The 13,017-nt window shown below is 41.5% G+C and overlaps 2 protein-coding genes across 3 annotated transcripts in view; one reads left to right on the plus strand and one right to left on the minus strand.

The window, feature by feature from the left end:
- CDNF (cerebral dopamine neurotrophic factor) overlaps positions 1-6,736 on the minus strand; it is a 32,380-nt gene extending 25,644 nt beyond the window's left edge. The window contains exons 1-3 of the mRNA XM_037847522.1: positions 6,634-6,736; positions 6,497-6,600; positions 6,204-6,339 (exon numbers count right to left, since the gene is read on the minus strand). Coding sequence (XP_037703450.1) covers positions 6,204-6,339; positions 6,497-6,600; positions 6,634-6,736 — 343 coding nt within the window. The remainder of the gene's footprint in view (positions 1-6,203; positions 6,340-6,496; positions 6,601-6,633) is intronic.
- HSPA14 (heat shock protein family A (Hsp70) member 14) overlaps positions 6,658-13,017 on the plus strand; it is a 48,875-nt gene continuing 42,515 nt past the window's right edge. The window contains exons 1-3 of one of the 2 annotated variants that reach the window (XM_037846426.1): positions 6,658-6,791; positions 7,610-7,690; positions 7,765-7,847. In XM_037846426.1, coding sequence (XP_037702354.1) covers positions 6,735-6,791; positions 7,610-7,690; positions 7,765-7,847 — 221 coding nt within the window. In that variant the 5' untranslated portion in view covers positions 6,658-6,734. Of the gene's footprint in view, positions 6,792-7,609; positions 7,691-7,764; positions 7,848-9,659; positions 10,354-10,847; positions 11,347-13,017 lie in introns of those variants that run through there. The other variant, XM_037846425.1, reaches the window with a different exon arrangement.

Here is a 13,017-nt window from a genome sequence, read left to right on the forward strand (position 1 = left end):
CATTAGTTTTAAAAGTATACCTCTGGATGCTTCCTGGAGAACAGACTGCAGGGGGAACAGGAATGGACCAGTACAAAAGCTCTTGAAATAGCCGCATATCTTGGACCAGGGTAGAGATAATGATAAGTGGGTGGATTCAGGATACATTTTGAAGGAAGAGCCAAAAGAATTTGCTAATTGATTGGATATGGAATGGTAAAGAGAGAAAGAAGTCAAGGATGACTCCAAGGTTTGGGCCCGAAAACTGGAAGAATGGAGTTGTCATTTGTTGAGATGGAATTGAGTCAAAAACCAAGGCTGGGCTGCACACACACATACACACTCCCCACTTCACCCTCCATACTCCTCCCCCACACCTCACCTCCTCAACATGAAGCTGTGTGAACAGTGGGTCCAAGGGCTCTGTCTGCCTCCAGGTCAAGAGCACTGCCCCATCCATCCTCCCCAGTGACATGGAATCTTCACTGGTGGGTGCTGTCCACAGCTTTGCAAATTCCTGGTAATAAAACATTTTTGTGTCTCCATATAAGACAAAAAATAAAAACATCATGCTAATTGGAGGAAGTCAGATGCCCAAGACTACATCTTGTATAATTCCATTTGTATCCAACATCTAGAAAGAGCATATTTATAGAAACAGAAAACAGATTAGTGGTTCCCTGGTGCTGGGGGTGGGAGTGGGAGCAGAGATTAACTGAGGAACACCAGGGAAATTTTTAGGGTAATAGCAGTGTTTTAAAATTGGACTGTGGTGATGACTGCACAACTCTATAAAGTTACTAAAAATCATTGTTTGTTTAACAGTGGATGAATTTTATGGTATGCATGTTATATCTCAATGAGATTTAAAAAGGAAGTCTTTATAAAAAGCTTTTTTAAAAAGTCTTCCCTAAGCTCTTTTGTTAATGTTAAGCGCCAACTAACAAATAAAGAAAAAAATTATAGAGTTGGAAAATCACTGATGGATTCAAAAACTAGTTGCAATGTTTATGCTAACTACCAGACAAACTCAGATTTAATTAAGTAATCAAACTCAGATTTAATTAAGTAATTAATTTAATTAAGCTTTTTGATTGTACAATATGATTGTACAATTTGATTGTACAATATTGGGACAAACTGACATCATGTTAAAAAAAATTAAGTTTGTGGAAACAAGCAGTTTAGTCTTGACATATGACATCTGAGACACTTCTAGACATTTGATGGAAACAGTGAGAGACCAGTTGGATATATAAATCTAGAGTTCAGGGGTGAGATCTAGGATGAATGTGCAAATTTGCAAATCCTCAACATTCAAATTGTTAGTTTATAAGATGAGACCACAGAGGGAGGAAAGGTGGAAAAGAGACACGGTCCCAGGTCTGAGCCTTATGAAAACTACATTGTTTAGAAATTGGAATGATGAGAAAGTACCAGAAAAAATGAAAGAGCAGCCAGTGAGGTAGCATGAGAATGAAGAGTGAGTGTCATCCAGAAGACAACTGTTAAAAGGAGGGACTGACTGATCAATTATGAAATATTACTGATAGAATGTGAAAAATGAGAATTTTCCCTACATGAATTTTGCTAAGTTTAATTAGCAAATGTATCAAGTATGCAAAGGTGACACATGCTATAATGATCAATGATACAAATCAAGAGAAACTATTTTTAAAGTCTCCCAGTGACTTCAAATTCTCTTCTCCCTGCAAAGGAAGCACAATGTCCCAATGCCTCTGAGTTCTTACCCTACTTCCCACCATATACCTTCCTATTTTTATACCTCAACTGTCACACTGCCAATGTGTCATTGAGATGATGAGTTATGAATTCTAATTTGTACTTTAAAGATATACTTTGACTCACTGAAAGATACACAAAATTTCATCACTGCACAAGTTCATACATTTATTCAACAAAATCAAGTGCCTGCCATATAACAAGTATTGTGGTAGCCCCTCAGAATTAGGTGGTGGGAAACAATCTTGGCTTCCATGGAGTGCAGAGGTACGTGGAGGAGGCCAAACAATGACTAAACACTATAAATGTACTAGATATTGTGGGAAAACAAAGGAGAAGCACCTACCTGAAGGGAATTGGGAAGCCAGTGAAAGGCATTAAATAAGGTGACATGATAACCCTGCCAGGGGACTAGAGAGGAAGAAGAAAGGTGGCAGGGAGGATACTGTCGGTGCAAAAGGACGGTAAAAATGGTGAAGTTCTATAACAAGGCATTGAACCTGGGGAAGGAGAATACAGCAGTCAGTCAGGAAGTAGAACCAATGGACACAATGACTGATTGGCTGTAGGGAATAAGGGAGAAAGATAAATCTAGAAATCTAGTCTAGTTGACCAGGTAGACATTGACACCATAAACAAAACAGGTTTGGGGGAGTGAGAAGGGGAGGAGATAATGACTTAGGTTTTAACTGTGTTGAGTAGGAGGTATGCAATGTCTAAGTTGAGAAGTTCAGTAGTCAACAGGATGCAAGGTCTGGAACTCTAGAAAGGGGGTGGGTTGGATAAAAGGATTTGGAATTTGTCATGCTGGTACCTAGGTTGAGTTTAACTGCACAGAGTATGTAGACTGAGAAGAGAGGAAGGCAGAGGGCAGAACCCCGAAAAACCCTAATACTTAAGACATGGCTAGAGGACTAGATGCTCATAAAGAAAGACTATGAACAAGAGGGTGCAGGGACAAGAAGCAAAGGCAAGAAAAAAAGTAGGGGCCATGGCCATCAAGGAAACAGTTTCTGAAAGGGAATAAAGTCAGTGGTGTCACATGTCACCAAGAAGTCAATCTAAGAATGGAAATTTATTCCTTGGATTTAAAAAATCCATCAGGAGAGTAATCTTACCATAAGATACGTAACAAATTCGTAACTTAAGGTTCCTGGTATGTATTTATGGCAGATAACCATAATTTTAAAATTGATATCATGGGGGTTTTCATTATTAAAAATAGTTTTGAGTGGCCAAGGATGCTGAAAATACAGCTTCATGATGGCTGCATGTGGCAAATTCTGTCTTGGCCCTGGATCTGTGTTCAACTGGTGAAGGTTATTACGTAAAATAAAATGGCCTCCTGCATTGGGCAATGCTGGAAGGGTACCCTTTCTGAGAAAAGTATTTTCCAGAAGACAAAAACACTGACCTGCAAGGGCTTTCCAAGAAAATGGAACAAAGGAATGCATCTACAGAACTGTTAAGAAACACCTGGTGATAATTCAGTTTCTGTCCAGTAGTTAGCTTAGCAGAATGGCCAAGCATACCATACTAATCTTTGCAATTTGCTCCCCACTTTGTAAAACTCCCCTTATGTCAAATGGAAACTTAATGTCAACCAATCAGAACATTTCCTCACTTCCTCATCTGCCCTATGTAAGCTCCCCCTTTCTACTTCCTGGTGGAGCTCCTTTCTATCTGTGGTTTGGATGCCACCCAATTAATGAATCATAAACTGCTCAAATAAACTCCCACAATTAATAACTTCTCTAACATTTTTTTTAACAAGGCAGATTCATATTTACCAAACCATGACAAATAATCACATTTTATTTTGTTTCCTAGCTCAAGTTTACAGTACTTGCAGGTATGTAATAGGATAGAGAAAAATCCTTTATGAAATGAAGCGGGTTCAATTAACTAAATACGTAAATATGCTGACTGGAGATCATAAAGTACTCGAAGAGGAGAATGTACTTTCCAGTACTGGGGCATGATTTTCAGTTCTAGTTCCTTGGGTAAAGCTGACTGGTATTTTTTTAGGGGAATCCTAGATTGACACCTCAAAATCACATTCTATAAATCGTCATCCAAGAAGACAGTCAAAACTGCCAAAGAGAAATCTACACCTGGCAATAGCAAACAGGTAAGGATGACTTTATTCAAAGTTATATGCAATAGAGAAGAGAGAGAACAGAAGGCCATCACAATAAGGGAAAGAGGGCTCAACTCTTTTGAAGCAAAGGACAGGAGTGATCTTAAGGACGTGGATGAGTTAATGGAAGAGGACTGGAAAGGGAGGTCAACTGATGGGGTGTGTCAGTTACTTGAGGTTATCTGTGAGTTTACTGTTGAGGCCAGGTGGATGTTTTACCTGGACTCTGTAAGGAACCAGGTGAGGGAGCTCAGGGACCTGGAGACAAGAAGCTTGTCTCAAAGTTAAGGCCATCCTAGCCAGTAACACAATAGGTGGGGGATTTCTTAACCTACGCTGTTTTCCAGGATCACAGGGTTCTGGTAAAATTCAACATTATTACAACTTAAGTCTTTTTTGGAATCAAGGAGGGTGTAAAGCAATAAAACTTTCACCTTTTTCTTAGTTTTTTCTTAGTGTTTATTGTTAGACTAGTATATTTTGTGTAGAAAATATGGAAAAATGTTAAAAAATTTTAATAGTGACGTAAGTGATTCTACAATTATGTCAAAGTGAGTAGTTTTTTTTTTAAAAAAGTCCCCTAATACAATCCTTATAAAGTGATCCAGAAACAATTATGTTTTTTTTCCCCAGTAAGCACATTACCTAAAGCAGAGCTTACAAACTTAAATATACACAGGGCAACATAAGTAATATGAATGAGTAAAGGAGTCTGAATCTACAGGGAAATAAATCCCTGGAGAACACATGTCCTTTCTAAAAGGTGCAGGCACAGCCAATTCCCACAATAGTACTCGGAAAACAGGCCAATCTTGCCAGGTCACCAGGTTTTCAAAAAAGCCAGAAATCTGACTTTTTAAAAATGAAATGTCCAAATTAAAAATTATAGCTAATTACTTTAAATGTTCTTCACAATACTTTGTGAATTTAACAAAATACATCAATAGGTTGGAGGTGGCTCATCAACCATCAGTTTATTACCTTTGCCCTACAAAGTACACTTAATGTAGTATTTTAATTGTGTCCATTTAGGGGGAATTAAATGATTAATGAAAAAGCTTATAATCAGTAATAGAGCTGGATCCAGTGTAGAGTTCTTCTTGTTCCAAAATTAGTATTTCCCTCCCCTGTGAACTATAGCCTCTATATCTAACAAATGGATATATACACAAAGGTTAGTCAGACATGAAAGCTAACAATCGTGATATGCTATAATAAATTTAGGACAGCGTGTCACATTTAACTAATCCAGAGGCTCTGACTCTTCCGAAATGTTTTTAGGTAGAGGCTTCAGAAAATAAATTATTGATGACTAATCAAATCAGTTGTCTGTGCCTTGCAAATTCTGCTTTAATTTTATAAGAAACAATTCCATTTTTAAGTACAATCAACTTAGTCAAACAAATGTATCTATATAAAGTTTTTAAAGTAACATATATTTTAGAATTCTCAAGAAAAGTTTATAATTATTGTAGAGTTGGTAGAAAGCCAGACACCAACTATTAAGACCTTATTTAGTCACGGTATAGATTATACTCATCCATTCATTCAACATATATTGTGGGCCTACTATTTCCTGGGAGGGAGACAAACATATAAACTAATTATTTCAATGAAACATGGACCTAAGGATCATAGTCCAGGAGGAAGGGCGTACGTAGCACAGTGAATTATCTTTTTTGATTCTCTTAACAGCAATCTGAGGTAGGTATCATCACACTTATTTTCCAAGAACCAGGTACAAAGACCTCAGAGCCAGTGAGCTCATTGAGTCATAAACCCATGCGTTCTAACTACAAGTTTACACCTGAGATTCTGTGAACAAAAACAGGATCATTTTTTTATATTCTTCCCCTTGGAATATACGCTTTTGCAAAGCAACTTTTAACTGTCAAGTCCTAACAAGAATTAGTTATGCGCTCTAATTTACTCCCCACCCCCATCAATCACAATCAGTTTGCCATGTTTATTTTCCTTTTGAGAGTCACAGGCTAATTTGGACTTGAAAGACATCTTCTGTGCAAGGAGGGGCAAGTCTCTCCTGTCAGAAGCAGTGAATCAGTTTGGCACCAGCGTCATATGAATCTAGTTGCTTCCGCACAAAATCGAAACCAAAGTCAAACCCACCAGATCGGAAGATGACCTCAAGATCTGCTCGGTGTCCCTATGCCCGGCTCCAGCTTTTGCCTTGGCCTGGGCGAAGGCGATCTGAAATCTGATGCAAAATCTGCACTTTCCAGAGTTAAAAGCTATTTATAGCGGGGAGCGGAGTAGCCAAAGCCTTCAGGAGTTGCACCGCGGCTGGCTGTCCCGCCATGCAAGCAGCCCTCACACGGCTCACCTTCACAGTCTGGCCCCGACCGCCCCCGCGCCTCCTGGCCCTGCGCCGGCACCGGGCGAGCGACCCACAGCCCGGCACAAAGGACCATCACAGCAGCCGGGCTCACGCACCACGTACCGAGCAGTAATTCACACAACTAGGCCACCAGCCCAGGCACCGTGCGGAGCAAGTGGGAAAGCCGCACTGAGCGGCTCGAAAAAATGACGCAACACGCCTGAGGGTTTCCATTGGCTCTCACGACAGGGTCAGGAAGGGGCGGGGATTAATGGGCCTCTTCCGGTCTCGCCCCCCACCAGCGCTTGCGTTGCTGCGCTCGGCGCTGTCGTCTCCCGCGGAGCGGGGCAAGATGCCCAGAAGCGATTCGTCCGCCCCTCGCGGGGGAGGCGGGACCTGCGCACTGATTGGCGGTGCGCGGGCTACGGGCGCTTACGAGTGGGCGCAGTGGCTGGCGGGAAGGAAAGGCTCCGCGGTGCCTGATGCGCGACTGGAAGCTGGCGCTGCTGCCGCTGCCGTCGCCGCCGCCACCGCTTCATGGCGGCTGTTGGAGTGCACTTGGGCTGCACATCGGCCTGCGTGGCCGTCTTTAAGGTGAGGGGCTTGCTGCGGCTTTCTCGCCTGTCCTCCGTTGGTCATCTGCGGGGTTGTAAACGCGTGTCGGCGGCCGAGGAGCTGGGTGGCGTTGTGCGGGGGAGGGGCGGGGGTCATGGTGCGCCGGGTGCAGGCACCGCAGAATGCTCCGAGGGGGGCCCGGGGTCGTCTGGACCGCAGGACGTGCCAAGTGGACCCGAACACCTGCGACTGGTGGGCTCCTGGACGTTTGCCGGGAGAGGTGGCCGCGATCAGAAGCTGGCGCTTTTGCGCCTGTGAAACGAGTTGGTAGTGCATGCTGTATACCTTGTTACTTTGCCTAGAAGTGAGACTGGAAGTGAGGCGTCTCGATAAGGAGTTGTCCTCCTCTCACCAATGGGGAGGTGGAAGGAAAAATAGTAATGGACTCCCCTGATAGTCGTCCCGTGTTTAAATGTCGAATGATCTGTAAGGAAAGACTAAAGGGATCAGTACTACTTAATAGGTGGAAAAGAAGGGAGGATGTATTTGCGTGTTTGGGGGGGATCATTTGTAAGGATGATGTTATAATAGTCTTGTTATTTTATATAGAAAGGTTATTATGTTTGATCCAGTTATTGGCTGTGCAGAACAAACTGAAAAAGTGAGGTACTTCGTGGAATGTAGGCCTTCTGTAAGTCTAGGAAATTATGCTGATTTATTCTCCCACTTTAAAATAATGACAAAGCAATCCTTTCTACATTTATGGCAAAGTGACATCGACCCACATGTTTAGTGTCTCTAATAAAACTACATGTTTCATTTCAAAACAACTAATACAGTTGTTTGTTTTCCTCTAGGATGGCCGGGCTAGTGTTGTTGCAAATGATGCAGGTGACAGAGTTACTCCAGCGGTTGTTGCTTATTCAGAAAATGAAGAGGTACTATTCTCCTCATTTTTGTGCTTTAAAATAATTAAAAATTCCATGCATTGTAATATATTGCTCTTTTTCAGGTTGTTGGTCTGGCAGCAAAACAAAATAGAATAAGAAATATTTCAAATACAGTAATGAAAGTAAAGCAGATCCTTGGCAGAAGGTATGGAATGAAGTAATATTTTTACATATGATATTGAAAACATGGTTATAAATTCTAAGCATAATGTGAAATTGGAACCAACAGTTTGTCTTTTCATTGCTTTTCATGGCTGTCATTTCAGAGAGTACCCTCATAGACTTTAATTTGATTATCAGTTTTGGGTCTTCTCAAGGGTTAGATTCACTCAGAAATTTCTTTCTTGCTAATAAGGCCTGCCAACATTCAGTTTTGATACTAATGTCATAGAGGTGGTAATAAGGATGTTTCATGCTTTTATATTATATTTTTAAATGAGGAAATTTGAAGATTTTGTGGGAATTTGGAGACTTCTTTGCACTAGAGTTGAATTTTACAAAATCTATTACAGTTGATCATAATTTGTGTAGAAGCTAGTGATTTTCTTTCTCAGAGCCTTTTGTCACTCTGGGAACTAACTTTTCCAGTTGGCTTACAAATTTAATCATTACAGAAACAGCTTAATTAATGTCTTAAGTAAGAACCAGGTTAATCATCTGTTATAACTTTAATTAAAAGATTAAACAGGCTTGCTTTCCCAGACTTCCGTCTCCTCAAATTATAGATTACTATAATAGTGGTTTTCATTTTCACTGGAGTGGTAATATTTGATATAGTGTTTTTAAATTTTCAAAGTGCTTTCACATCTATTATTTTATTTAATCCTCTCAACATCCACATAAGGTTGGTAGGACGGGTATTGTCATTCCCTGTTTATAGATGAGACAATCAAGGCATGTAGAAGTTGTGGCATTCCTGAATTAGTTAGGGAGTGAATTAGGAAGGACTGCAGTTTAGGTCCCCTACCCCTCAGCCCCAGGTTTTTCCTTTCCAGTTTGTTCAGTTGAGAATTTAGGTAGAAATTTCCTTGTGTTTATGAGCCTGGGAGTTTGGAATTATAGATTAAGTTTAATATTTATTTTTTTATATAGAGAGGTATTTTTATTGTCATCTCTTTTTAGTTAAATTGAACTTGTTATTAATTTTTTTCTTGAGGCTATCTATGCACTAAGCCAAAAAATATAGCATTTTCAAAGAACTCAAATTTTTGTTGTAACTATACTCCTATATCCTTTTACATATTCCCAAAACTTAGTTCTAAGTATATGGAAAATAAATAAGTGGTGTCAAAAATTTTCAAATTCCAGAAAAAAATCTGAGAATTTCACATGTCTTGAAGCTAGAATTGCTGTAAGCAGCCAACAGTGTATTTTTGTTTATTTGTTTTATGCTGCTATTTTGGGGCAAATGATCAGAGTAAAAATGTGTCTGTCTTTTAATATGTTATGCTGAAAGTTTTTATTAACAGGAGGAGCTTAAGCTCTCTGTTCTTGTTCTGACAGGGGTGCCTTAATGACAGATGGGTAGCACCAGGCCCAGCATACAACTTAGGTTAAAGTCAGCAAAGTTTGAGTACCTTTTAGACGCATTGCTGCAATGTGGTCTTGCTAGGGTTCTCCAGAGTTAGTGTCTCATGGTCAGGTTATTTTTTTCCCTCAATTTGTCTACTTAACCAGACAATGATGTTTTTTACAGACAAAAAGCTGTACCAGGTCTCTGCCTTGGAAGCATTCGGCTCCTTTGTAAAGGAGCCAGTCCTTTTGTTAACAAGCTGGTATCCATCCCAGGCAAAGTCCCCAAGTTGGGCTTTCTTAGTCCTGGCATCATGCCTATCTACTCACAGTTAGGACCACTTAAGTTGCTCCAAAGTTATCCTTACATCCTCCCTGTAACTCTCATTCCCCTGTGGCCTTCCAGCCAGAAATGCGGTCCTTGGACCTGGCTTCTCAGCAATTAGCCCTGAGAAGGAAGAATCAGCTGGCTCCTGGGAATAAACTGAGAGCACACAGAGCTTCCCCACACCACACCTTCCGATTTCACGTTGCTGTCCAGGAGCTTCCTTCAGCTAGCCTTCCTTCCTAGTCCACCATGGCCAGTACCAATAGCAGTGCGGGCATCCGGTGGTCCAGACAGGAGACACGAACTCTTCTCTCCATACTAGGCGAGGCAGAGTATATCCAACGCCTTCAGACTGTACATCATAATGCAGATGTCTATCAGGCTGTGTCTAAGCGAATGCAGCAGGAAGGCTTCCGCCGCACCGAACGTCAGTGCCGTTCCAAGTTTAAAGTTCTGAAGGCACTATATTTAAAGGCATATGTTGCCCAGGCGACCAGTATGGGTGACCCACCACACTGTCCATTTTATGACACTTTGGATCAGCTTCTCCGGAATCAGATAGTGACTGACCCAGACAACTTAATGGAGGATGCTGCTTGGGCCAAGCACTGTGATCAGAATCTAGTGGCCTCTGACAGCCTGGGGGAAGAGGGGACCAGCATTCTGAAAGCAAAAAGGACCCAGGCAGCAGATGATCAGCCTATCCTGAAAACAGTTAAGGAATCAGATGAGGATTGTCAGCTGAGAATCAGTGACCAGATGCAAGAAACCAGTGACCTTGAGGACTCCTGGGATGACTCCTCAGGTGCAGGTAACTCCCAAGCATGTGTAGGATGGGGGTTGTGGAGGCACTTCGGTTCTAAACAGGGATATGTTTGGGTAGTGTCCTCAGCATAGTCTCGATTTCTACCCTCCCCCCACCCACCCCCCTTTTTTTTTTTTAACCCAGATGGTGAGATAAAGGGTTCCAGGCTTTAAAAAGCTATGAACCTAGGTATAGTAATGTATTAGAAGTCTTTAAACCTAGAAATGCTCTGTAGAACCCAATTAGTTTTGGCTTTTATATAATGGGTCTGTAGGAATTTGTGGATATGGAGTGGGTTGGATCGCTTCATGGAGAAGGGTTTAGGAAGGCGAGGGGAGGTTTTGGAAGTGAGATTAAACAGGCCAAGACATCCAGAATAAGGAAAGAGGCCTTTCCAGGGAATATCATGGTTTTGTGATTGTCTGTCAACTCTGCGGCTGGCTCCAAACATTCCCTTGGCAGGAATGTCCTCTTTGCAACATTGTTGCTTTGTTTTTCAGGGTGCTCTCAAGGGACCCCCAGCTACAGCAGCTCCCATCACCCTTTCAGAGGTGCAGTTGTTCCATGTCAGAGCAGCACCATGACCAGACTGGGTGTGTCCTGTGAGCCCAGTCCCTGCACCAGTACCTGCCGAAACCCTCCTGGTGTAGCCTCTGCACAGCGGCCTCAGGTCTCCTCGTCCAGAGCCCGTTTTGTTTCTGGTGGGGATAAGCTTTTGACCAGTGAGCCACCTCCAAGGTGGGCAAGGAGAAGAAGGCGTTCCGTGGCCAGGACTATTGCAGCTGAGTTGGCAGAAAACAGGAGATTGGCACGAGAACTCTCAAAGCGGGAGGAAGAGAAATTGGACAGGCTGATTGCTATTGGTGAAGAGGCCAGTGCTCAGCAAGACACTGCCAATGAGCTGCGCAGGGATGCTGTGATTGCAGTCAGGCGCTTGGCAACAGCTGTGGAAGAAGCAACTGGTACTTTCCAGCTAGGACTGGAAAAATTGCTTCAAAGGTTAATTTCTAATACCAAAAGTTAGATATTGATTACAAAAGCGTGTATCTCCTAAACTGTTAGAAGTCTAGTCCCAATACCCACCTACTGGTACCCTGGCTCCTTTTCCTATGCACTTAGTCTCAGAAAAGAGGGAGTGGATGGACCACAAATATGCGGAGTAATAGGAGTGTACATGCCCCTTCCCCAAGTTCTCCACCAACTGGGAGACCTTCCAGAAGTGAGAGGGGTGGCCCAGTGGAGAAAGGATGGAGCCAAGTCCAAGGAGCTCGTGTAGTACCTGGCTCTGTCACTGATTCCCCATGTGGGTATGAGGCAATTTAATTTACCTCTCTCACAACAGTTTCCTCATCTGCAAAATGGGGGAGAGATAATAATCCCTGACCTGCCTACCTCACAGGGTTGTTGTGAGGATCAAATGGCTAATAGATGTGAAAGGGTTTAAAAGCACTATACTCATGTAAGTTATTAATAACTCATATGTTCTTGTCTGAGGTAAGTCTGGGGTGAGGCACCTTAGTTTACAAGATACAGCAGAATGGTTGTATACCATGACCTCGTTGCTTGAATCTTTACAAGTTTGAGTCTCTACATGACTGCTTCATAGAGTTTGAGATCTTAGTTTTTTTAATTCCTCTATAACTCAGTTGATTAATATAGACATAAAGTGTAACTGTACCTTTTTGTCTTACATTTTTGCTGCTATTTTTATGACGTAGCTACTGGTAAACATTCTTGATAGCCAAACCATCTTTTTCATCTTCACTTTGCTAGTTCTTAGTCTCCTATCAGTGTAAGATATAATTAAGAACTGACAGGGAGCCACAATGGTGTATGATGGTTCATATTGATAATAGTCTTGGATATTGGCTGTAGTATAAAATACTAGATGTAAGTAAATTCTTCGCATTTCATATTATTTGGGTCCAGTGCATAAGTATATCTCCTTAAATTCTGGTTGCTATTTGAACATCATGCACACAATTCTGATTATTTGTTTCTCATTCTGTTTTTAGCTAATTTCATTCTTCTCTGTTAACTGTGTTTTTGTCTAGTGTGTTATAGAGGGCAAGCCCTAGAAAACTTTTCTTCCAGGAAACTTTCCAAAGTCACTTTTCCTTAAATGGCGTAGACATGGAATTCGATGAGAGAGAACAGCTCTGTTTCCCCTTTAGCTTTGGGAACACTTGAGGGTGGTATGGGTAAAGGGTGCCTGCGATAGTTAATTCCTTTTAAGCACAACCCCTCAACCGAATTCCTCTTTCCATCTCCTTTGGGAGATACAAAGGTGTTGAACCACACTTGCAATTTACTTTAGGAAGAAAGCCGTTACTGGCCAATATTGAGCTAACTTTAAAGCTTTTAGTGGTTTATATAGTACTTCAAGGAAGTACAAATAGGAGCCTTTGGAATTTATAAAAGTTTCCTGTTAGAGGCTGACAAAAAAGAGCAGACATATTGAGAGAGGTTTTTTTTTTTTTTTAATATGTATTTTGCAGGCTTGGTTATTTACCTAAATGCTGGAGGTACAAATAGGTGGAGAAAAGGTTCAAGTAGGAACATACCTGGAACCACAAGTAGATGGCAGCAAGCTGCTCTGATTAATGGAGGGCTTTCTCTGTAATGAGGGATTTGTATTACATGATTTTCCTTGTACTTCCAGTTCTATAA

This window comes from Choloepus didactylus, chromosome 8, assembly GCF_015220235.1.
Source record: "Choloepus didactylus isolate mChoDid1 chromosome 8, mChoDid1.pri, whole genome shotgun sequence".
Taxonomy (NCBI): domain Eukaryota; kingdom Metazoa; phylum Chordata; class Mammalia; order Pilosa; family Megalonychidae; genus Choloepus; species Choloepus didactylus.